This window comes from Miniopterus schreibersii (genome assembly GCF_964146895.1).
Source record: "Miniopterus schreibersii genome assembly, chromosome: 6".
Taxonomy (NCBI): Eukaryota; Metazoa; Chordata; class Mammalia; order Chiroptera; family Miniopteridae; genus Miniopterus; species Miniopterus schreibersii.
This window is the reverse complement of record NC_138107.1, coordinates 87,599,407-87,624,491: the sequence shown is the minus strand read 5'-3', so window position 1 is coordinate 87,624,491 and position 25,085 is coordinate 87,599,407. Positions and strand designations below refer to the sequence as shown.

General features: G+C 51.1%; 1 protein-coding gene across 5 annotated transcripts in view; it reads left to right on the top strand.

The window, feature by feature from the left end:
• Positions 1–25,085, top strand: part of PRKN (parkin RBR E3 ubiquitin protein ligase) — a 618,945-nt gene that overhangs the window by 544,173 nt on the left and 49,687 nt on the right. Inside the window, exon 10 of one of the 5 annotated variants that reach the window (XM_081141127.1) lies at positions 11,647–12,063. The exons of the other annotated variants lie outside the window; for them this stretch is intronic. Coding sequence (XP_080997253.1) covers positions 11,647–11,688 — 42 coding nt within the window. The 3' untranslated portion in view covers positions 11,689–12,063. Of the gene's footprint in view, positions 1–11,646; positions 12,064–25,085 lie in introns of those variants that run through there. 5 annotated transcript variants of the gene reach the window in all.

Here is a 25,085-nt window from a genome sequence, read left to right as displayed (position 1 = left end):
TAGAAAGGCCTTCTCCAGCCAGAAGAGGCAGGTCACTCAGTTTGTCCGCTCGTGTGTACTGAGCACCTGTTTGTCCCCCGGGTCTGTGTTTTGCACACAATTTACAGAGATGAAAGACCAAGTCAAGGGGGTCGCCCAGGATGGGGGGTCGCCCAGGGCGGGGGGCAGGAGGAAGGAAATCCAGCCCCAGGTGGAAACCTACTGTGAAAATACAGTTCACGGCGTGGTGTGAGGAGGCTGCAGTGAGTATGAAGACGGCCCTAAGAAAAGATGATTTCCCACCTAACATGGGATTAAGGGGTCAGAACACATCGACTGCACCTTGTACCATTAGGAGCAGAGAGGAAAGACAGAACAGGCAAAGGAGGGAGGCGTGGGGGAGCTTGCGAGAAAGATGCCTTCCTGGCAGCCATGGGCTAGAGGGGCTTCTTACCTGTGCCCAGCAGCCCCCAGAACCTGCCCCAGCGGCCTGAGGGGTGGGGTGCCAGCGAGCAGAAGAGATGGCAGATTATCGTTGGTGGTGGTCACCCTCCGGTGACCTTAAAGGATTGAGTCAGGTCAGTGGGGGCAGCCATATGCGTAATGCCCTTCAATAGCCTTCCGGTGCCAAGCCCCACGGTACCCTGACAAAATCCTCTCACGCCTAGACAGGATCCTCTTGGCCCCACAGACCCTCAGGGGGAGAGGGAACTTAAAGTCAGCCCTCGAGCCCCCCACATCCCTGGACCAGCCCCGCACACCTTCCTTTATAGCGGGCATCCAGAGAAGTGGCAGGAAGGTTGGCTCATTCGGAAGACCTGTGGTTTTAAGGGTGGGATTTAAGAAGTTCCTTCTTCCACTAGACCCCTGGCCTGGCCTGAGTTAGTTGAGCTGTCCTGTGCGACACTGGCCTGCTCCCCGGTCCCTCTCTCTGCCACCCTAGCTTCTGCCCTTCCAGCGGCATCCCGACTGCTGCTCCTGGCTCCCGTGGCCTGAAGGGGCCACACTTCCTCAGTGTCCCTTAAAACGTGGCTCCCCACACTGGCCCCTCCCTCACTGCAGACCACTGGCGCGGGCTACAGCTGAGTTAGCATTTTTGGCGCCCCTGTCAGACTTATCTAAAAAGAGTTCAATGCATGGTAATGCACATGCACTTACACCCTGTTACCGAGCGCCCGCTGCTGGGAGCCGCCCGAGACTCACTGGCTCCCGCTCCGCCAGCCCAGTTGTCCTTGACTGACTCTGCGTGTCCCTCTTGCCCTCAACCCCGAGACGTCCACTGATTCCCGCACGGTGACTGGCACAGAGCAGTTGTTTAAAAAGCATTTGTTGCTGGATTCGTTAATTAGGGAGCTAACTTTCAGCTTCCACCGTGTTTGCAGGTGATGTGGGTGGATGGTCTCTGACGTCTGTCCCGTTCACTGCTGTTAACTCCCGACTAGGACGGCAGCTCAGTCGGTGCCTGTGGAGCGAAGGAAGGGGCCTCTGCCCTTCTCCGTCCCGCACCCCTGGGGCTGTGACCACCCCTCCCTGGCTCACTGCTCAGTTCAGTGACTCTCAGGGATGGGAAGAAAGGGTGCCCAGCAGGGGGCTGCCCGCCGGGAAAGTCCCTGACTGGTCCCTGGGGATCCTGTCCTGCCCCGCCCCTGGGCCCGTCCCCAGGAAGGCAGCCTGGCACAGCTCCCCGTGAGATAACCGTGTTCGTGATTTCCCACCATGCTCATTGAATGTATCTAGTCATTTGGGGCCCATTCTGCCAGCCTTGGAGACGCTTCGAATCTTTCTTCAAACATCTAATTTACTGATCATCTTAGAGCTTTTTGACATCTTAAAACATGAACAGTCACACCCTCTATTTCTGCATCTGTGTTATTGCTGTGGCCTTAAAATAGTATTGATATTTTTTGCACTACTGGAATAAACATGATAAAATAGTAATACAACCTAAGTGAAGGTGGAAAATCCAGATTATGGATCAAGCAGGAGTTATACCAGCCACAGAGACCTCAGCAAAGCTCTAATTAAGCCCAGGACACCTTGGTGATCCAGGCAGAAAGGAGGCCCGGCCAGTGACATCATTACCACGGTCAGATTGCAGCCTACGGATTCCCTGGGGGACACGAGCTTTCCTGACAGCGGATTCTAACAGAAATCTCGCATTTGACTTTCCACGGCAGCCGCCCTGCGGTGCGGTGAATGGTGTTTACAATCGTTTCTAAAATAGAGCAATTGCAGTACTTTGTTCCGTGGGGCTGGACTGCTTGTGGCATGACCTTCAGCGGAAGTGGAGTGGCTCCCGGAGCAGAGCCCGCGCAGAGCCCCTGCCAGGAGCCCAGCTCGACTCTCCTGTGCTGCGCCGGTCCGCTGACCTGCACACGCCCCTTAAATGGGGGTAATTAAGCCCCTACCTCTTGGGGTCGTTGGGACAATTAAATGAGTTAAGATACGTAAAAAAGCTTAGCTCAGTGACAGCAAAGGGTTTGTAGGATAAAATGGTCCTTACCCATGCGTTGTGAGAATGAACTAGAAAACCGATTTAAAGGACACAACGTCGCCCTGGCCGGCGGGGCTCAGTGGTTGAGCATTGTCCCGTGCACAAGAGGTCACAGGTTCAACTCCCGGTCAGGGCACATGCCTGGGTTGCGGGTTCAATTCCTAGTAGGGGGCGTGCAGGAGGCAGCCACTTGATGGTTCTCTCTCAGGGATGTTTCTCTCTCTCTCTCTCTCTCCCTTCCTCTCTCTAAAATCAATAATTTTTTTTTAAAGAACACAGTATCTAGCAAAGAATAAAGTTCATGAGCATTGGCTCTTTATATCTTTTCAAAAAGATAAAAATCTGCAGTAGGACATGAGTAAGTTACTCAACAGTCTGCGCTCCAACAGCACCCCACCCTTCTCCTCCCCACTTGGAACTGATTTATTATTGCAAATAGCGTCCAGGTCTTCGGTGACCTCATCTCCTTCCTGCGGGAGATCCGTGTGCGGTTTGCAGTGCACCCGGCGTTCGCCTCGGGCAGGAGAACACACCCGCCGAGCTGCTGGAACAGCTCCTTCCACATCCCTCCCGCTCCGGGGCGCCCGCTGAGCGAGAAGCTCGTGTATGTGATGCACCTTAATCCTCGCCGGAGCGCGAGGCGGCAAGTGGCGTCCTCCCGAAACCGAAGCGAGGAACGTGCCGCTCCGAGCAGGGAGGCGGCTCCCCGGGGCCTCGCGGCAGCTGCGGGCAGTGGAGGCGGGTTTTGGGCCTGGGCCCACCTGCCCCAGAGCCTGGGCTCGGACTGTTGCCCAGCACCCTCCCCTGCTCACCTGCGGGTGGGCCGGGGCCACCTCCGCCCCGACCACACTCTCCCCTCGTCCCCAGTAGCGGTCAGGACGCACTTGCCTCTCTGTAAGTGCACAAGGCCCTGTGGGGTGGTCTTCCTCTCTCCCCTCCCTGCTTATGCCTGACCTCTGCCTCAAGATACTCTCACTCCCCCTCCCCAGATTCATGCAGGTCAACGACAGAGCCTGTGGGTTTTATCCCACGTTTTTAAAAGATTCCAGAGTCGGGGATGTAGTTTGGGAGGAGGGCAGGGATGCAGCAGCCGAGGGCACTGAAGAACTTTGCTGACTTCCTACGCTGGTTGGCACTGACCCATGACCATCCGTTCCGTAGAAACTGCCCTTTCATTGGTTTTCTACACAGCATTGTTCACGAGCCTGGAGTAAATATGGTATCGGCCTGCTTTACAGTCGCTTAATCTCTTTATGCCTCAGTTTGCTCAACTGTAAAATGGGCATAGTACTGGTACCTCGCTCGGAGGGTGAGGCTTCGATTCGTGGACATATAAGGATCATCTGAACAGCGCCGGGCACAAACGGTCATCGGTACCAATGGTGGTGGTCACAGCAGGCTCACAGCCGCTTCATGGCATCTGTAATAAGCAGTTTCTCACAAAGCTCATAAAAAAGAAGCTTTTATACCCTGAATATTCAGTAGCCAAGGTCTCGCGCTCTCGGTTGGTAACTGACACACGCAGGCTCCCTCTGCGTCTCTGGCAGCGTCTCCCAGTGTGGCTCCGTCTCATCAACATGGCCCTGGGTGCTCCTCAGGGACCCGATGAAGGACTGGCTGCCTACAGACCTGAACTGATTCTCACCCTATAATCCAGCAATCACCCTCCTTGGTATTTACCACAGTGAGCTGGGAACTTAGGTCCACACGAAATCCTGCACACGGGGGTTTATAGCAGCTTCAGTCATAGTTGTCAAAACTCGGAAGCAACCCAGATGCCCCCCAGTCAGTGAACGGGTAAGTGAACCGTGGTCCATCCAGAAAGGGGGCATTGTTCAGTGCTGAAGAGGAGCGATTATCAAGCTATGAAAGGACATGGAGGAGCCTTAGATGCGCGTTACTGAAGGGAGGGGGGCCCACCTGAAAAGGCTGCACGCGTAGGGTTCCAGCCGCAGGACATTCCCGAAAACGCAAAGCTGCGGAGACAGCAAAGGATTAAGGGAAGGGAGGGGTGACGGGATTTAGGGCAGTAACTATTCTGTGTGATACTAGAATGGTAGGCACATGTCCTTATACATTTGTCCGAACCCACAGGAACTCTCTGCACATTCCGCTTAATTTTTCTGTGAGTATTAAACTGCTCTAAAACACAAAATCTATTTAAAAATTAAAATTTTTAAATGGACAGTTTGGGCACAGCCAAGTTTAGGTGATAGTAAGAAAGCGTCGTTAATTTTCGTTCACGTTTCATCTGCACAGTAGAGGGGGTGCGATTTCAACAGGGAGGGCGGAGAACGGCCTGTGGTGGTGCCCAGGAGCAGGCGTGGGGAGGGAGGGGAATGAGCGGGACACCCAGACGGCGGCTCGGCGCTCAGCTCGCCTTTAACCTTGAGAACGGCCGGAGTTTCAAATACTTGACTTCATGGTTCCCAAGCGCCGTCTTACAAATCGTTCTCTTCGGCGTCGAAATTCTACCCTCCGAGCCGTTCCTTAGACCTAGAAGAGAGTAAGAGTTCCCCGTCGCTTCCGAGAAGTTTGGTTCTCACGTTGCAAGCCCCAGAACCAAAGCTCAGCGACTCCCCAATACCACTGTGCCCAAGAGTTGTCTCGGGGCAGGGGATGCTCATGAGAAATTCATATTCCCGGGCCCCTGCGTCACAAACTTGCATTCAGCAGGTCTGAGGTGGGACTCAGAATCTACCTTCCTCACGAGCTTCCCAGGTAACTTGGGTGCAGGAGGCTGGGGGATCACATTTTCAGGAATCAAGTCATAGACATATATATGTAAGGGACTCGAAGAGGTGTCCCCAATCCTAAAGCTTGTAAGAAGCAACAGTAACAGGAGTGAGTATATAGGACATGGATAAACTTAGTTTTCATGTCGATATTGAGGAAGATTATGCGCTCCACAAAGAAATACACTCTTTCTTTGACTTTTTTTAAAAAACAGCATGATTATATTTCAATGCATGACTTCAGTACAACCAAAAAATAAAACACCACAGTAAAATAATAACAAAAAAACATGGTGCTTCATTTGCAATGCATGAGAAATGGTTAACATCTTTAGTCATAAACAAGCTCTCAGAGACCGTAACAGAGACGCTAACAGTGCAAGGGAACTGCAAAAAAAGAGCGAAATAATACCAATGACAATGACTTTTTTCCTAGACTTTTAGGAAACACAGCTCTGTGTCTGTATTTTCCCACTTTGACAGACACGGGACACAGAACCCTTTCCCAAGTGACACAGACACGTAAGTGTAATGACAAGTGGCCAAGAGGAGCCCCTAGTGATGGGGCAGCAAATGCTTCCCTCCACACAGTCTTCCTCTTGTCAGGGGAAGTTCAGAGTTGTGGTTGCAGTCTCCCGTTTTTCAAATGTTGGCTTAGACTCTTTAAAAACAGTCTGTGGGCCCTGGCCGGTCACTCAGTGGTTAGAGGGTCGGCCCTCAGAGTGAAGGGTCTCGGTTGCAGGACCCTGGCGGGAGGCAACCAATTGATATGTCTCTGTGTCTCTCTCACATCAATGTTTTTCTCTCTCCTCTCCCCCCTCTTCCCTTCTCTCCACTCTTTCTAAAAATCAATGGAAAAATATCCTCAGGTAAGGGTTTAAAAATAAGTAAATAAATAAAAACAGTCTGTGGGCCAAAGTAAAACAAAAGGTGTGTACGGGTCCAGATCCAGCTGTGACTTTTAAACTTTAGTTGGAAAGATTTGTTGGGTTGAGATCTTTGGTTTCCAACCTGAGTTCCAGCAAAAGCTAGAAAGAAAGTCGCAGAGAGCACCACAGGCTGCCCCGAAGGTGGGCAGCAGCCGAGGGCTCCTCCCGCACTCACCAGGCCGCCTTGCCCGCCATGGACTGCCTGGTCACGTGGCGCATGGGTGTCCCATGCCGGTTTCACGTGAAAATAGAATTTGGCTGCGAAAATTCCAAAAGCAAAAATAATCCTCGTAAAAAAAAAAATTTTTTTAAATAAATCCTCAATGTGTCAGTCAGTATAGACTAATGTCCGCTGCAGTAACAAAGAACCTCAAAATTTCAGTGGCTTAGAACAGCAAAGGTTTGCTTCTCACTCATGAGACGTGTCCCCTCGGGGTGGTGGGGAGCCCTCCTTCTCCTCGTTCCCAGTCGGGGGTCAGCGAGGGGAGACCATGGCATCCTGAGTGTCAGTCACCAAAGCAGGGTGCGGAAGGGATGGAAAGCTGATCACCAGCAACTAGAAGCTTTGGCCTGGAAGTTGTTACCACGTCAGTTCCACTCACATTTCACCGGCCAGACAAGCCGCTGGGCTCCATCTGACTTTAAAGGGCGAGACTGCCGTCCTCCTGGGGGCTGTCCGGGAGCAGAGCACTGAAAATAACACGGCAGCATCGATGTCCACAAAGCTGGGCTGCGTGCCCTCTGGGGGACGGCTTGAATTCCAAACCATAAGCTGTATTTTTATCTGCTATGAAGCAAGAAATTCTTATTGGATTTTTAAGGAAGGGGCAATATAACAAATATGATAAATACAAGTACTAATTCTTAAAAGTTAAATGATCAGTTTATCAATTAAGGTCATTTAGAACATGATCACGATTTGGAGCCTGAATCACAAATCCCCTTGGGGAACCTCGTTGTCTGTCACCTAAGTGATGGATAGATTAGATTAGAAGTTGATTAACAATAACTTATCTTTTTCCCCCTGTGTGAATTTAACCAGTCTAAGAGCCTTATCAATAACTCATGAAAAAGAGGCTGTCTCCACGCATATAGTATGACTCCTCCCGCCACAGAAAATTAGACCCAACTGTTGGAAACAGAGCCCCTCACGGAAACAGAGCTTTCTTCTCTCCCCACTTAATCAGATCTGGAAGCATAATTGCAATCATGCAGTTTGAACTAAATACGTTAAAGTATTTCTTTTAAGTGAAAATAATTGGAAAACATCAGGCACAAGCGTTCATAGCTGAGACACCTTGGGAAGGTCACCTTGTCAAGTGGGAGCCGTCACAGCTGCTTCTCACTGCCGACGTCCCCCTCCCACCTGGCAACAGGGAAAGCAAAATCCTGGCCTCAGATCCTTTGCTTTTTATGTGAATTCTCTCCGATAGAAAAGGGTCATGGAGTTCGCCTTCCAAACTGCAGGAGAGAGAAGAGCAGAAGCAGGAGACACTTTGTGGCGCGAAGCCCTCGGCCTGTGAGGGGGAAGCACTCTGAGCGGGGAGGGCAGGAGAGAAGCCACTGCAGAGAAATGCGGACTCCAGGGCCGGTTAGATCTATTTAAACGGTTAAAAGTCACGGGTCGTTAAACTCCATAGAAATGGTGTTGAGCGCAGAGCATAAATAACACGAGACCCGAAACGTTTCCCTACGGCTGGGTCCCTTCCAAAGGGGGGGGACAGGATGGACCCGCCGGGCTTCCGGCTCTCTAGGCGCCTCCCTGGGAACACAGGGACGGTGCCGACGTAGAAATAAAAGGCCGGGGTGAGAGGCGACCAGTGTTTATCTGAGATGCAAGAGAAGAGAGATTCGTGGTTCAGGCAAAACCCAAATAGTGTTTGGACTAGGGGTGCAGGCGAGGGGCCTTTGTGAGAGGGAAAGGGAATAATCACATGGGTAGAAGGAAGGAATTTCTGTTGGTGGTAATGAGTCAAGGAAGAAGCTTCTGTGGGCGCAGACAGCTGCCCTGGTCTGTGGCGGTGCCTGGCGGTGCTGATTCTGAAGAGCGTCCTCAGCGTTCCGCCGATAGCGCGTCTGCTTTCCTGCAGGCGGCCGTGGGAACACGGTGCAGGTTCAGCCAGTCCCGAGGCTGTGGGCCCGGCGCGGTCCTCCCGGAGCTTTGAGGAGTTGCGTGGCCGGCGGCTCCGACTCTACTTTCTGCTCTGGTTTTGAAGTAACGAAGACCGTTCGCCCGGCCTCGCTGGGCGGGAGGTGTTGGGAGAAGGGCCCAGGTGGGCGCTGACAGCGTATCACAAAGTCCCCGCAGCATCTTTTATTTCAGCAGCATCTTCTGCGACTCTGTAATGCGTCGTCTGCAACCCAAGTGGATTTTTTTTTTTTTTTTTTTTTTTTGCAAACTGCCAGGTGGTTCTGAAAGTTTAAAATGTTCTATTAAATCCGGTATATGAAATTAATTAATTAAATCCAGTATAAAACTAAGGACAGGCCCGGCGGCCGACGTCCCCTCGGTGAGACCGCTGTCGGGAGTGATTGTGCTGCCTCTGTCTCCATGGCGGGGGTCGTTTGTTTAGATTGTGGGGTGGCCCCTTTAACACATTCCAACAGCGGATGGAGGGTCTCTGCCGCCCCGGGCGCCTGTGTTTCTTCCCAGCCAGCCCGGCGTCCTTGCCTTCAGGCTGTCACTTCATTAGTCACTCACATATGGCGTTTTGAAGGCACACTAATTGGGGGACTTTTCTTCTCGAGCTCGCTAATCGTCCTGGCAGACAGAGGCTCCTCTGCAAGGGAGGACCGGGAGCCACGTGCCGTCGCTGCTCGGGGCCAACCTGCATCCCTCTGTTCCACCCCGAGGTGTTCCAGGCAGTCGGCCCATGTCCCTCCTCGGCCCTGCCTGCATGTCCCCTTCTGTGCACCCTGCCTTCCTCTGATACCCGGAGGAGTGATGTCCGCCCATCACCCAGCCCGGAGGAGGTGAATGTCCGTCCATCACCCAGCCTGGAGGATGTGAATGTCCGTCCATCACCCAGCCTGGAGTAGGTGAATGTCCGTCCATCACCCAGCCCGGAGGAGGTGATGTCCGTCAATCACCCAGCCCGGAGGAGGTGAATGTCCGTCCATCACCCAGCCCGGAGGAGGTGATGTCCGTCCATCACCCAGCCCGGAGGAGGTGAATGTCCGTCCATCACCCAGCCTGGAGCAGGTGAATGTCCGTCCATCACCCAGCCCGGAGGAGGTGATGTCCGTCCATCACCCAGCCCGGAGGAGGTGATGTCCGTCCATCACCCAGCCCGGAGGAGGTGAATGTCCGTCCATCACCCAGCCTGGAGGAGGTGAACGTCCGTCCATCACCCAGCCCGGAGGAGGTGAATGTCCGTCCATCACCCAGCCTGGAGGAGGTGAACGTCCGTGTCCCGGTGCAGTGACTGCTGGCCTCCGGTTCTCCTGGGGCTGCGTTAAGTTAGAGTTTTCTACCAGCCCCTCCTTTCGGGGCTGAACCCCGCTGCCGTGACAGATGGCGCGCAGGGCCGAGGCGGTTCTGGGGACTGGACGGCCAGCTTGCGGTCATTGGAAGCAGTATGGCAGGAGCCCTCGGAACTCGGCGGCGGAATAATCATCCTGAAGCCAAGAACCAGGGAGCTCCTGCGGCGCCTGGAGCAAGGCCTGCCTGCAAGGGCCCGGTTCCTAAAAGCTCCTCCTTCCCTTGAAAACGCTGCCATCCGTGAGCTAATACAGCAAATCTCGACCATTCGACCAGGAAATACACCTGAACTGTCACAGCAGTGACAGCCCAGGAACGCCTGCATCCACGACCCACAGGTTTCATCCCTGGGAGGCTGTGCACGTATCATAAACCTCGTTACTGTTGCACAGCCCATTTTAAATATAGGCATTTATATTTTTTATGATTACACGGCCCTGCTTGTTTTTCAGTATGAATATAGTCACTTTCCTAGCAAACTAAACTACAGAAAGTGTAAATAGCCTAAGTTGCATTAGGGGAGGGCGGAGGGAGGGAGACAATAACACATGTATTGGAAATGAACGTGGCAAAGCTGGGTTTGGCTTTCGAGACCCTTTTTGAATAGTAGTGCGATTTTGAAAACCCTTGGCTCCCTTTTATGTTATTTTTCTCTTCCAGTCCCTTCGGCCTGAGACATGTCTTTGCAATGGATCAAATGATCGGCCGGGGGTGACCAATGACCTCTACTCCATTTCCCCCCACCTTGATTTCCCCTCGGCGTTCCGTGTGCGCCCCGTTTTCCGCCCAGCCGGCGTGCTCTCTGTCTCCACGACCCCCAAGACCCCTGATGTCTCGGCCTCCCTTCCTCCCCAGAAATCCCTCCTCGGGGCCTGTTGTTTTCTCGACTCCTCTGTAAGCATCACCTGAATTCTCTTTAAAGTTTGCACTGACTCCTGCAGCTTCCTGTTACTTCGGACAAAACCCAGAGACCTTCCCGCATTCTGCAGAGACCGACCCCATCTCACCCTCTGTCTTCCTCCCGCCACTTCCCCAGGTCGACAGTACCCCGCCCCCACCGGCCCCTCGCGGGCCTTGTCCTCTCGGAGGCGTTGACCCTCCCTCCCTGGAACATCTTCCCCCCGGTGTCTGCAGGGCGGCCTTCCTGGCCTGGCGCAGGACCTTCCGCACGCACACTTACTGTTCTCTAAGCTTCCTTTCCCACAGGCCACTGTGTCCTTGGCTTGGCTCACACGGACAGGGAGGGCAGCGGGTACAGCGGACTGGAGCGGGCGGGGGTCCTGAGGTCAGGCAGCCTGGGCTGGATCCCGTCCCTCCCCCCAGGGGCTGCGTAACTGAAGCTTGGGGGCCCCGGGTCTTTCTCAGTAACAGGGGTGAGCAGAGCAATAGCACTGAGGAGTATTTGAGAATTAGACACGATCCCTGTACAGCCCTTTGCTCCGTGCCTGTCATTGTCGGTGGCCCACAGATGTCCGCCGCTCTTCCTGGCGCCACCCTTTCCCCCGGATGCCCCTCCCTCTAGATGAGTCTCGTCCGTTATCAGCAGCGCCCAGGCTCCGAGAAGCCGCCCGCATCTCCGCTGAACGTTGCTCATGCCCTGACGTTCACTGTTTCTAATACGAGCTCTCCTGAGCTTGACTGGAGGCTCCTTGAGAAACGACCAGGGCACACGCGCAGGTTCTTGGAAAACGCTTGGCGGGCTGAACGTGGGTGTCATAGCGCCCAAAGACGCTCATGCACAGCCCGTGTCGCTGGGGCCCTTTAAATTCATAGGAAATGTGCCTGCGATAGCGTACGAGGTCTAGACTCCGGCATTTAATCAAAGTCTTAATCATAATGAGCCGCCCTCACGAAAGGGCAATTAGCAGATCCCCAGAAGAGCTGGAAACAGTAACTTGCTAATGGCATCCCTGAGGTTTTGCTTTTTGCGCTGATAAATTGAGTAATTGAATAATAGAGGCGGTGTGAACCTCAAAGAGCAAAGTTTTGAAGGCAAAGGTCCTAACCCTCGATCCCTCATCCTGCCAGCGCGTGACCCGGACCCGTGACTCCTCTACACCGGGCCTGTGAACTCGTCCCTCATGTGAAACGTCCTGTTGACTCGGCGATTGTCAAAACCTGCTCCTAAAATGCTCAGGGCCGCATGGGTGAAGCTTGACTCCAACTTCATTTTGAAATACAGTTTAAACTATTTATGGTCTGTAACAGAAACAACATACGCACACTTAGAATAGAAACCGACAGTGCGTACGTGGTGTGCCCTGGCCCACGCGGCTCAGCCGGTGGGCCTGCGTGGGCCTGTGCCCTGAAAGCCTGAGGGTTTGATTCCAGGTCAGGGCACATGCCCAGGTTTCCGGCTCAATCCCCAGTGGGGGGCGTGGAAGAGGCAGCAGATGGATGTTTCTCTCTCTCTCTAAAAATCAATAAAAATATTTTGAAAAATGCATAACACTGTGTAGACTCAGACTGAAGTCTCTGTTTAATAAAGAGCGTCGTGAAACTGCAAAATGAGCTGTTAAAGAAACTTATCAGTTTTCCACTCCTTATCTTGGTCTTTCAGCATGTGCTTGATCTGGACAAACTGAACAAAACACAGGACTACATAGGATGGGCCTGCATGTCTCCCCTGAAACGCTGAATCTTAAAAGGTTGTGCTCACCAAACAAAAAGAAGTTGGATTTATAAAAATATATATATATGTATTTGTTATTTCTTTTTTTAAATTGGGTCTCTGGGTACTATTTCATTTGCTGAAATGTGAGCATTCTCGATAATCTCTAAGGTCCCTTCTCGTTCTCACATTCCACAAAAATCACAGGTTAAACCCAACGGAATCTTACTGCACAGGGTGTACACATTTATGTTTAAAATTCTCCATGGATTAATCACCGTTTCTGTCTTTAAACTGGTTTTCCCATGTTGCAAAAGTTTTTTTTTTAATTCTATGAAATTTCAGTACAAAGCAATTCCTAGTATGATTGTTCTAAGTCTCCAAATGTTTCCAGTTCGGGCGAGAAAAATCTGCTGTTTTTCAAGATACCTCCCTCTACCTGGGCTTTTTTTACCCTCTCGGGTAAACCTGTTTAACAGTGAAAGTATTGATTCCTAACGAATTCATCACAAATGAGGGCCCCTCTCATAGACACAACATCTCCAATTCAGAGACCCTCTTCCTCCTCAGGACCCTGGCCCCGCCTTCTACAAATGAGGGTGGCTTGGGGGGGAAATGCAAGTTGACGTGTGGATTTTAAACAAATATATTTTAATTGTGCTGATAGAAATATTCTCATTTATAATTCCATTTATTACTGTTTGCTTTCATTATATTAGAAAACCAGGCTGGCTTGAGGATTCGTGTAATCATTACAGGACGCAAAATGAATTAAGAGGACGGAAATGAGACCCGGGTTTTATCTTAAAGAAAGAATCAATGGGGAAATTACAAGAATTAGCTGATGGAGATACCTACACATTTTTTTACCACCCACCACGCACTGGTATAACCAGGAAATAAAAGGTACTCCGCCCACTTCTCCTGGCCTGCTGAGTTAAATCAAATTTGCTTCATGGAAAGACCTAAGGCAGGAGTCATTGGAATGGCTGACTCGTTATATAATAGACTCCTGAAAATATTAACAGATTCGTTATAGCCTGAATGTTGATTTATTGAAAATGTCATACTTGCCTGTGCAGATCTGTTCCCACAGCAAGTATGTGACAATGTGCTTGGTTGGTGATGGTTGCAGGTGAGCTGGTCTGACCCGTCCTGGTTCCTCTGTCCCTGGTGCTGGTGGGACCCAGGTCTTCCCTCAGGGACATGGGGACGTGGGGAAGGAGTGAGGCAGAGCCACAGAAGCTGGGCGGCAGCGGTGCCCGCAGCTAAGACCAGGGATCTTTGAGTCGGACCAGCCGTTCTCAACTGCAAGAGGTTTTGTCCCCGAGGGGACACTTGGCCATGTCCAGAGACAGCCACAGCTGGGGGATGCTGCTGACCATCCCCCAAGACTCGGCAGCCCCAACAACAAAGGATTGTCCGGCCCCAAGTAGCAATAGTGCGGGAGTCAAGAAAGCCTGAGTCAGGGCCCGAGCTGAGCTCTGACTCCGTCTGTACCGGCTGCTTGTTCGGGGAAACCTCCCTGGGCCCCCCAGGCCCCCTTCGTCTCATCTTGAGAAGGAGCAGGTCCCACGGCTTACCTCCCAGGACAGGGCCGTTGTGAAAACCAGCCTGATGGCTGCCCCCTGAGCATTCGGGACACTGCCTGAACGTAATAGGCCCGATGCATCTCAGTGTTTATTAGCGGTAACGACAGCGATACAGAAATAGGAACAACGGCAAAGGCGGGTTGTGGATCCGCCAACCCGCCTGGAGGTTTGCGGCGTTTCTCAGCCCTGCAGGAGGATTGCGGTTCGAAAGCCGGTTACAGGCTCTCAGGAGCTGGCCATGTGCTAAAAAAAAAACCAAACAGTTTCTTCACTCTAAAATCCTGCTGTGACCTTAATATGCCACCGCGGCACCCTAAGAGGGAAGGAAAAGAGGTCACGGTGAATAGCAGCAGATTTGAACCACTAGCGTGCCACCCATGGGAGGGAACGTGGACGTGCATGTCACCTTCAGCTATGTGATGCTTGGGGTAAGGACAGAATTGTAGCTCGTTAAAGATTTGTGGATTCCGTGGACGTTCCGTGGGTGTAGAAGCTGGGCATTAATGCGAGTCGACGTGCTGCTGGCTGGTCTCCTTCCCTAACCTTCGAGGAAGCCGCCGGACGCTGAGAGAAGCGCCCTGGGGCTAATTAGCTCGCAGGCATCCTGCATCTTCCAACCACACTCGGTCCCCTCCCTCCCTCCCTTCCTTCCTTCCTTCCTTCCTTCCTTCCTTCCTTCCTTCCTTCCTTCCTTCCTCCCTCCCTCCCTCCCTCCCTCCCTCCCTCCCTCCCTCCCTCCCTTCCTTCCTTCCTTCCTCCCTCCCTCCCTCCCTCCCTCCCTCCCTCCCTCCCTCCTCCCCTCCTTCCTTCCTTCCCTCCTTCCTTCCTTCCTTCCAAAAATCAGCAGCCCCGTGACTTGGGTGTCCCGACGTTCTTGGTGGGTTGTCGGTTGGGGGGCAGTGACCACCAACCATTCCCTCCCCCAGGACGCCCTCCTGTCCCCGGTTCTGCGTCGCTCTTCCCCCCCCCCCGGCCGGTTGCCATGGAGAAAGCGGCTCCGTAGGCTTCTGTTCCCTGTCGCCAAGCAGTGGTTAGCGTGTGGCTTATGGAAATGGCCTCCCTGATGCTAATTAGCGATGGCGGTGAGATCAGAAGCGGCGCCTGCTTTTCTTTGTGACGCTCTTCAGCGGGTGCTGAAGACAAAGGGCCAGGGTGCCTAATTCCAGGTTTGCTCATTTGTCAGACAGAAAAATAAAAAATATATATGTTTAAAATATTCTACATGGAAACATCGAGGCACCTTATCCCTTCCCATTTTCCGGGATCGTGCCCCAGCCCAAGTTACCTGTGCTCTCCCAGGCCGCAGCCCAGCTGAAGGAGCCACCTCGGTGACCTTGGCTCGCTCACCTGCGCTCAGTAGCGTTCCCACCCCACCACCTTCTCCTCACCCACGCGAGCTGCCCGTGGCCGCAAGAAGTGTCGCTGTGTGGCCTTAACACTTTTAAAGCCAAAGGATCTCTTTTTAAATGCTGGGTGGGAAATCGCAAGGACAGTGCTCCCTAGAAATCAGCCGCCCTGGCGAGTTCGGGGCTCTTGGCTTTTCCTCGGGACACCTCGCCCAGCACCACCCAAGTTCATGGCAAACAGACACCCGCTCGCTCCCTCCCGCCTCGCTGCCTAATTGGGGCCGCGCGTGTTGGTTCCCATGGAAGCGGCTCGCCCGCTCCCCACCGACGACTCCGCTAGCAACTCCTCTCCTATCCGCCGGCTCGTGATTTCCAGGCCCTTCCTTTGGGCGACATAACATCGTCTCGGAGGGTGGGAGGCGGTGAAGCGCGGCCTGGTTCCGTGGTCGTTGCGGAGCGTCCCAGTCAGAGCCGCCGAGCGCAGATGTCGCCAGCGCAGCCCGGCCCCGCGCTCTGAAATTGGTCTCTGTGTGACCGAGCCGCTCGCTCCAAGGACGCCGTGGGGCACCTTCTGCTCCCCGGCAGCCCCGACTGCCCCGGAGCTGCCCCTTTCCTGGGAAATGGCCTTTTCAATCACTGTCATCGACAGTGGGGAACCCTCCATAACATCTCATGCTTTAAAAAACATTTTTTTTAACACGAGTCAGAAACAAAATATTTGGATTTTCTCAGAGGACAGCATTTGAAGTGTTTGGGTTCTATGTCTGAGCTGAGTTTTCCTTTAAAACATGTCCCAAAATTGTAGTTGTCAATAGCGACCTCGCACGTAAGGCCTTAGAGGGGAAAACCGCTAAATAGGACCAAGTTCTTTAAATCCTGTGGATGTATCAGAAGCAGCAGCTTTTCTTTAGAAGCCCAGATGAAGGATTGAAATTACTAATATTTCTAGATCGGGTTGGGCTGGGGTTTTGCATCCTTGCAGCGTCTAGCATAGAGCTGACAACACCGGGCACTTGCTGAATATCTGTAGCTTTGAATTCCTGACTATAAGGCCACCTAGTATAATGTCTCTAGTATTTAAAATACCAAGTAATCTAGTATTTAAAATGTTTTTACTATCTTAACATCTACTGGAGTGTAACTATCGTGAATGGAGGTGCCCTTGCTATTAAGGGAAACTTCACTGCGGTCCCCGGTTCCAGGTCGGATGGGCACTCGGTGTTTTTGTCTGGGGTGTGGTCTCTGCAGACCACAGGGTGTGAACGGGGTGGGAACCCCTTGCTGCGAGCTGCCTCCTCGTGGGCCTGGAGGGTCTCTTGTATTCGTCCTTAGGAACAAAGCCAGTTCCTGCCTCGAGCTCCACCGGTCTCCCTGCGTCCCCAGGACAGCATCTAGCCTTTCTTCTTTGGCAGCAGCATAGCCAGGACAAAGCATATGTGGAGCCTGGCTTTTTTTTTTTAATTAAGATTATTGGGGTAACAGTGGTTAATAACATTATGTACGTTACAGGTGTACATCTTTATAATACAACACCTGTCTACTCCACTGTGTGCTCAGCCCCCAGAGCCTAGTCTCCTGTCACCGTACATTCGACTCCCTTGACCTTCTTCATCTCCCGCCCCCCCGTAACCAACGTCTGTTGCTGTGTCAGGTTTGCTTGGTTGTTGCTTTTTGTTTTATACTCCACGTATGAGTGAAATCACATGGTTCCTGTCCTTTCCCATCTCGCTTATTTCACTTAGCATGATATTCTCAAGACCCATCCTTGCAAATGGCAGAATCTCATCTTTTTCATGGCTGAGTAGTATTCCGTGGTCTATATGGACTACATCGTCTTTAGCCAGTTATCCATCAGGTTGTTTCCACGTCTTGGCTTTGTTTGGAGCCAGGTGTTCCTGTTCCTGTTGCTTGACTCTACAGGCCTCTGCTTCTAACCCCTCCATCCAGTCTCATTCTGCCCAACTCCCTGGCTTCCCACTCAAGAGCTTGCTCTGTCTCCATTGCAAACTACAATAAGCACACAAAAAAATTTTTACAGCCCTGAAAATTCTCTCTTGCCTCTTTTTTTAGAGGGGGAGGTGGTGACAATAGATTAAATATTCTTCCCTGAGAGTCTTGTGTTTGTTCTAGTAGTAATAGCCCCATTACCTCCTGCAGGTGTCATTGATGGGGTGCAGGCATGCCAACACATAACACGGGTGCACAGAATGGGGAACTGCTAACTAAGATACCTGTTGAGTGAGAGTGCCCCTCCCTTCCCACAAGAACATAAATACGTTATGAACTAAGCGTATCATACCTAATAAATCAAGCACTGAGAGCATCCCAGAGGCTCCTTCATGTGTCCTCCCCGTCAGATATAGCCACTCTTCTGATTTCTGTCACCATCCATTTGCCTGTGTTTGAACTTCTAAAAAAAACCTCATACCATATATATTCTTTTTGTTCCGGCTTCTTTCACTCACCATAGCGCCTGGGAGAGTCAACCACACGGTTGTGTGTATTTGAATTGGTTTGTGCTTTTTATTGCCATCTGGTGAGCTACTGTATGAATCCCAAAGCCCCCCTCCTGAATCCATTCTCCCTGCTCCTCCCAGGTTGACTTTCTTAGCTGAACATTGACCTTGACACCACCTCCACCCGTCTACAGAATAAAGCCCACGCTTCCCAGCCTGGCGTGGGAGGCCCTTTGCCACTCCAGCCTCCTCTCCCACCACACCCCGCCTGCACATTGCATTCACGGGGCACCCTCTCCTTGTCCTGGCCCTCTGCCCTAGCTCATCAGGACCTCTCTTCATAGACCGCGCCTCCCAGGCCTTCTGCCTTCTCTCTCTTAGCCTCACTTTACCTAGTACATCAGTGTTACATTCATGACCAGGTCTTCAGGTCTGGCTTGGGAGAGAGGGGGAGAGTGGAGGGTAGAGAGTTAAAAGGAATAGAAGCTATTACTTCTCATATAAAGGAAAGTTGAAAGCATGAAATTGAGGGACAGAATGTGACCTCCATGGTGACCAGGGACCCAGGCCCTTTTCTTTCTAAACCGTCTCTGAGCACTCAGCTTCCTGGGAGCCCCACAGAACCTGCCTGCAGCTCATGGACCAGCCCCGTGTGGGTGAGGCTGGGAAAGCCGCTGACTGCTGGGCCCGTCACTGAAGTCGTGTTGATGGGCAAGGTCAGGAGCACGGGGGTCAGGTAGGCATTGCAGTCTCTGTCTCTTCTGACCGGCTCCTGCACCTCCTTCAAGACTCATCTCAAAGCACCATCACTGCCGGGAAGTCTTCCCTCCATCCCCAGATTAGATTCAGCGCCCCCTGTCTGCATTCCAGAGTCGTGTGCATTTTAAAGCACTTACTGAAATTATTTTCATGTCTTCCCCACTGGGCTGTGAGCTTATAGACAGAGAGAAGCCTGTCTGACTAGCCATGATGTCATATGCCCAGCACATATGAGAACTTCTAAATGTACCTTCACCTAAACTCATGTGAAGTTAATTGTTTCTGTGCTCCCTGTGGGCTGGAACTGGGTCTCTATCAAGTATATTTATGTCAATGCCTAGCACGGTACCAGGCACGTAGCCTGTCCTTGGCAATACTTACTGAAGACTGAATAAGTGAATTATAGTTAAGACCAAAGGGCATAGATGGCGGACGCCTCTCTCAAATGCTGCTTCCCCAGTTCATTTAGGGAGGCAGCCATCCGTCAGCACAAATGGTTTTCTCAGCAGCAGGCCACTGATGAGCAGTAACGAGCGAGGCTTCTTAATCCAGAGGCAGCACTGAGGGGCCCTGAGATCAGCGGCAAACAGTGCGGTTCCTGGGACATGGACACACCGCGGAGAGAAGGCGGCGTGTGTGCGGGGTCTCAGATCCGGACAGGGGCTCCGGTCTGTGCCTCCTGACGAGATGTCCCTGCCCTCTAGAAGTAATTTTTATCTGCCACCAGACGCAAAAGGATAAAAGGCCACCGTTACCTGACTGCTTGAGCATCGCGGGAAGGCAGCGGCCGGTACATTACGACTGAGAGGCACAACCTCACCCAGAGGCCCCGGGAGTCTCCTGTTTTGTGCCGACGTAACAGCTGCGCGGTAACTCTGTGCTCTCCTCTCGGGAGGCCGGCCCTCAGCGGCTCTGTGGTTCTGTGTGTGGCGTGGAGATGTCTGCCGTGGCGACACGGCTGAGTGTTTCTTTAAGGTTGGGCCTCGCTGTGCTTTGAGCGTGGTCGTCGCCAGACAGGATGGCACGTCTCAGAGATGCACGGACTTACCTTTGGGTGTGCAGACTGTACTCTCAAGTCCTAATTTCACCACCTCTGGGTGAGCTGAGTCAGTGAAATGTTTAAGCTTCTGTCCAAATAGACCAGAGCAGGTGGGTGCAGAAATGGAAGCCAGTGAACTAAAAGAGGAAAATGCACGATTATTTTCTAGATTCCACCCCTGTCCCCGCCCTGCACCTTAACCAAAAGAACAGAGCAAGCAGGATAACATTGGCAGAGATTCCATATAGTGACCGTATAGTAACCCTGGCAACCAAGCTTAGAGCGGGAAATGATCTCCTGTGATTAGAAAAGCCAGACTCTAAGCTGTCAAGACTAGAGAGACTTCTGCAATCCCATCACACTCGGATCCAAAGCCCGGCTGACGGGAGAGACCTGCTCCCTCCCTCTTGCATTTGAAATGAGTAGTGAGCTGAACCTGTCCACAGCTGCACTGCAGCGCAGCCCCCTCCCTTACGGATCAGAGCCCTCAGCTCCCCACACCAACAGCTCGAAAGGAGAAGAGGCACGCCCTCTCCCGAGAGTCAGTGTTTTTTAATTTGGGCTCTACTGTTCTTTCACACACGATGTCTAGCATACAATTAAAAATTAATTATGCAGCCCGGCCGGGCGTGGCTCAGCGGTTGAGCGTTGACCTAGGATCCAGGCGATCGGGGTTCGATTCCCGGTCAGGACACGTGCCCAGTTGTGGGCTCGATCAATGACTCTCTCATCATTGATGTTTCTATCTCTCTCTCTCCCTCTCCTTTCCTCTCTCTGAAATCAATAAAGATATTAAAAAAAAAAAAATTAATTATGCAGCCCTGGCCAGTGTGGCTCAGTTGGTTGAAAGGTTGCTAGTTTGATTCCCAGTGGGGGCATGTACAGGAAGCAACAGATGGATGTTTCTTTCTCTCTCTCAACCTCTCTCTCTTTCTCTCTCTCTCTCCCTTCCTGTCTCTCTAAAATCAGTAAAACATATCCTTGAGTGAGGATTTTTTTAATATTATGCAAAAAACAAAGAAGCAAGAAAATGTGATCCATGGCCAAGAGAGGAAATAGTTCATGGGAGTAGAACCAACCACAGGAATGGGGATTATTTGTCACAGATTTTAAAATAACGCTGATAAACACACTAAAACGTATCCTTTAAGCGATGGAAACTTTGTTTAAATAGGAAATATCAGCAGAGAGATGGAAACCGTGAAAAAGAATCATTTGGAAATTCTAGAAATAAAAAATATGTGATCAAGATGGACAGTTTCAGTGGGTTAACAGGAGACTGAGTAGCAGAGGAAAGTATCAGTGGTCTTGAATAGAGGTCAGTATAAACTATCCAAACAGAAACACAAAGTGTAAAAAAACAGAGCATCCACGATCTGCGGAACAACATCAAACAGTCCAACATATGTGTAATTGGGACCGAGCAGGGATGAAAGGGGGAATGGGGGAGAAGAAACATTTGCCATCAATAATGCTGGAAATTCTTCCAAAACTGATGAACAACATCAAACCACAGATCTGAACAGCACAGTGAATCCCAAGCAGGACCAGTGCAAAGAAAACCAAACATAAATCCGACGAAATGCTGAAAACCCCAGATAACGAGGTCATTTCGAGAGCTGACAGAGGGGGAGACAAAAGATGCATTACATACAGGGGAACAGCCAGGAGGGTTCACATTCCTTTGAAGTAGTGAAACAAAAATTCGCCATTCTAGCATTCCTGTCCCCTTTCAACAGGCGGAGGGAGTCAAGGCCGTCCAAAGGAGACGCACTGCAGCTTTAAAAAGACGCCAGAAGGCTTTTGGCGATTATAAGGTTTAAAGTAAAGTGCTAGTGAGTCATAGTAACCATGTGGTCCTCACTTTCCCCAAGTTTACGCATTTCTGGCAGGCTCTGTCCTTGGATGCACTCACCCACCCACCGTCTCCTGCAGGACAGTGCCGAGCTCAGCAGACGCAGAGCCACTGTCACAGTGAGCGTGAAGCTAATCAGTCCAGTGCCTGCTACCCTGTGGAAAAAAACAAACATTTGAAGCATATCCTTGGTGCTTAATGGTTGAAATGTTTTTGTGCCTTGGAAGTGCTCCTTTGCTATTAAATCAAGGGTAATCATAGTTCATCTAAATATGGGAAGGAAATAATTGACGTTTCCACATTACTGAGCACTGGGTCTAAACACGGGCCCTGCAGTAAAGAGTGTGCAGACACTGTAGGAAAGTGGCCGTTAGGAGGCAGACAGACCGCTCACTGCGTCCACCTCAGCTGGGGTCATGGGGCTGTGACAACAGGCGTACAGATCCGCTCGGCTCTGCTGATGGCCTGCCCGTGACTGCAGAGGCCATGAGAGTGCTTTACAGTTCTTCCTACCTAAGAATTAAAATTCCAATCACAGTCTCCAGCAGTTGCCGTGACCTAAGAATGACAGCATGTTTTTAAAATCCGCACGTGGCATAAGAGACATGACCTTCTCTAGACAGACAAGTGGCTGCACTGAGATTTACGTGTGTTCATCCCAAAGCTTTCCTGAAAAGGGGGCTCCCTGTTTAGCAAAGGAAATCTGAACGCATGAAAAGCCGCCTTCCTCTCTTTCTCCTCCTGAGTTGTTCGCTAACACACGGCAGATTCTAGCTCTCTCTCAGGAGTTCCGAGCATCCCAAATAATTCAGAAGGTAGTCATTTTCTGCTCTTGTCACATAATAGCCTGCGACCTTTGAAAGACCAAATCGCGGTTTGTGCAGGTCTTTCAATTACTATCATCCTCTTTCCAAATAGGTACAAAGGAAGGACAAAAGAAGACTGCCTTAAAAAAACAAAAACTTTTGTTTATGGTTGTCTACAAAGCATTAGCCCCTGACCAAGCAGGTGTAAACAGTGCAGTAAAGCACATATGGAGTCAGTGACCTCCAATCTCTCTACTCTCAGAATCTCTCCTCTAGAAATGATTTTCTACCTTACGGTGGATTTTTATATCCCTTGATTGGGCTTTCTCCCCTTTTTGGAGCTTTATGTAACATCTTCAGCCCTCAGATCACAGAATGTTTGTTAATCCATCTCTCCATCTGTCTACCCACCCATCCATCCATCCATCCACCCATCATCCACCCACCCATCCATCCATCCACTCATGCAGGCAAGCATTCAGTAATCATGTAATAGTTCCAGGCACTATATGTAGGTATAAGCATAAATTTTTATATGGTACCCATGTACCATTTAGGACCTAGAACACAGCATTCCTGTAGGGCCTAAACTCAGTACTCCTATGGGACCTAGAACTTAGCACTCCTCCAGGATGTAGAACTTAGCATTTCTGTAGGACCTAGAACTCGACACTCCTGTAAGACCTAGAACACAGCACTCCTGTAGGGCCTAGAACACTGCATCCTGTAAGACCTAAAACATAACACTCCTGTAGGACCTAGAACTCAGCATCCTATAAGACCTAGAACTCAGCACTCCTGTAAGACCTAGAACTCAGCACTCCTGTGGGGCCTAGAACTCCGCATCCTGTAAGACCTAGAACTCAGCACTCCTGTAAGACCTAGAACTCAACACTCTGGTAAGACCTAGAACTCAGCACTCCTGTAATACCTAGAACTCAGCACTCCTGTGGGGCCTAGAACTCCGCATCCTGTAAGACCTAGAACTCAGCACTCTGGTAAGACCTAGAACTCAGCACTCTTGTAAGACCTAGAACTCAGCACTCTGGTAAGACCTAGAACTCAGCACTCTTGTAAGACCTAGAACTCAACATTCCTGTAGGGCCTAAACACAGCATTCCAATAAGACCTAGAACTTAGCGCTGCTGTAATACCTAGAGCACAGAACTAAATAGAAAATAAGATGTTAACCTTCCTCTCTGAAGAGGTCAATGACCAATTGCTAAGTTACTGATTTTTTCCATTACTAATATTACGTGTAGCAATGGCTAGTGTGCCCAGAAAGGTGGGCGTGAAGGTTGCTCTTTTGAATTTGGGGGAGAGAAGAAAAGGAAGAAAGGAAGGAAAATAACAGGAAAAGGCAACCGTGTTGTATCAGTCAGAGGCCCGCAGGGTTCTCCTGACCTCAGGAACCGGCTCATATGGTTGTGGGGCTGCGCACCCAACTCCTGTAGGGCCGGCCAGCAGGTGGGAAACGACGGAACCAGATGTTCCCATGTTGGAGCAGAACGCAGAATTTCTCCTTCCTGTGGAACCTCAAGGAAAGCTGTTGAACTGACCGAAGCTCACCCCCGCTATTGAGGATAATCTTCAGTTAAAGCCAACTGACTGTAGGTCTCCGCCCCATGGACCGAGTGCCTGCACAGCGCCCCTTAGGGCAGCACCCGCTGAAATAACTGAGCACTGCAGCCTCGCCAAGTTGGTACATGAAACTACCCCTCACACGTTGTGCATCTGCCTGGGTTGTCTGAGGCCACAAAGAATCAGAGTATTTGACCGCACACACACACGCGCGCGCACACACGGTTTATGAGCATTTCTGTAGTACAGTGGTTAAGAGTAACCGAGGGCAGGCCTGTGTTTATCAGCCGCAGAGTGCTCTTGGCTTTGGAGCTCTGAGCCCTGCACTGCCTCGCCCCAAGGCCTCCCTGTCGCCTCTGCCTCCCTCCTGCAGGCCCTGGCTTCTCTGAGGTCCAGACGCCAGTTTTCAACAACCTCCCGAACAGTTTGTCTCGGTTGCGCCTCCGCGCTGTGTGCTGGTCGGTCAGCTTATTTCAGTCTTGCTGTTTCTAAGGAATGTGAGCATGAGGAGAGATTCACTGCCGAGCACTGGCAGGCGTGTCCCAGGTCCCAGCCCAAGTCTCTGAGTCACCTCCTTCCTACAGGATAACCTCTCCGCCAGGCACGCGATGGGCAACGGCAGAGTCTGGAAGGACAGAGGACGAAAGTCTCCTTTTATTTTTATAAACCTGGACACCTGATTTGAGTTTTATGTTTGATTTTTTGGTTGGTTTTCTCCCTAATCACCTGTGTTTCAAGCTGTCATTGAAGGCAGACGACCTGGCCTGAGTTATTTTGCTCGGAGAATGTACTAAATCATAGGACAAAATGCAAATGTCAGATTTTGAAACTAGGGTGTTACTTTTTGATATTGACAGAATTGAATGAGCCCACGAATTCCAAATTGCAAGTATAAATCAAGTAATTGTAGCAATAATACACAGAGCCTCTTTCTGTCGGTTGGTCCAGATCGATAACCACAAACCATTTATCTGAGATAATGTTCTCACCTGCGTCTTGATGGCCTCATTCATAACACCCGTAGTAAGCCATCGCCCCAGGTGACAGCCGGCTTCTCGCATCGACTTTTTATCACTGTATTTTGAACAGACAAGATCTCAGACCCATCACGTGTTTCGCATGACCTTGGGGAGAAACACTGGGCTTCCAGGAGCCCAAATCGCCCTTGGCTTTGAATGCTTTTATTTTAAAATAATAAGCCCACTCATTTGGGAAGGATAACTTAGACTCCACTTATAAGGATTGCCCAGCAAACAGATGAAAGGATCTAGGAGCAGCGAGTGGTCCTGGGGCTCTCGGCTTCCCAGCGTCTGGGGAACACTTTGCGGCTGAGATGTCTAGCACCACCCCTAATTAGGAGGCAGCTGGCAAACAAGTCTTGCACATACATGTGCAACAAAAGTGCAAAGACTCGGATGAAAA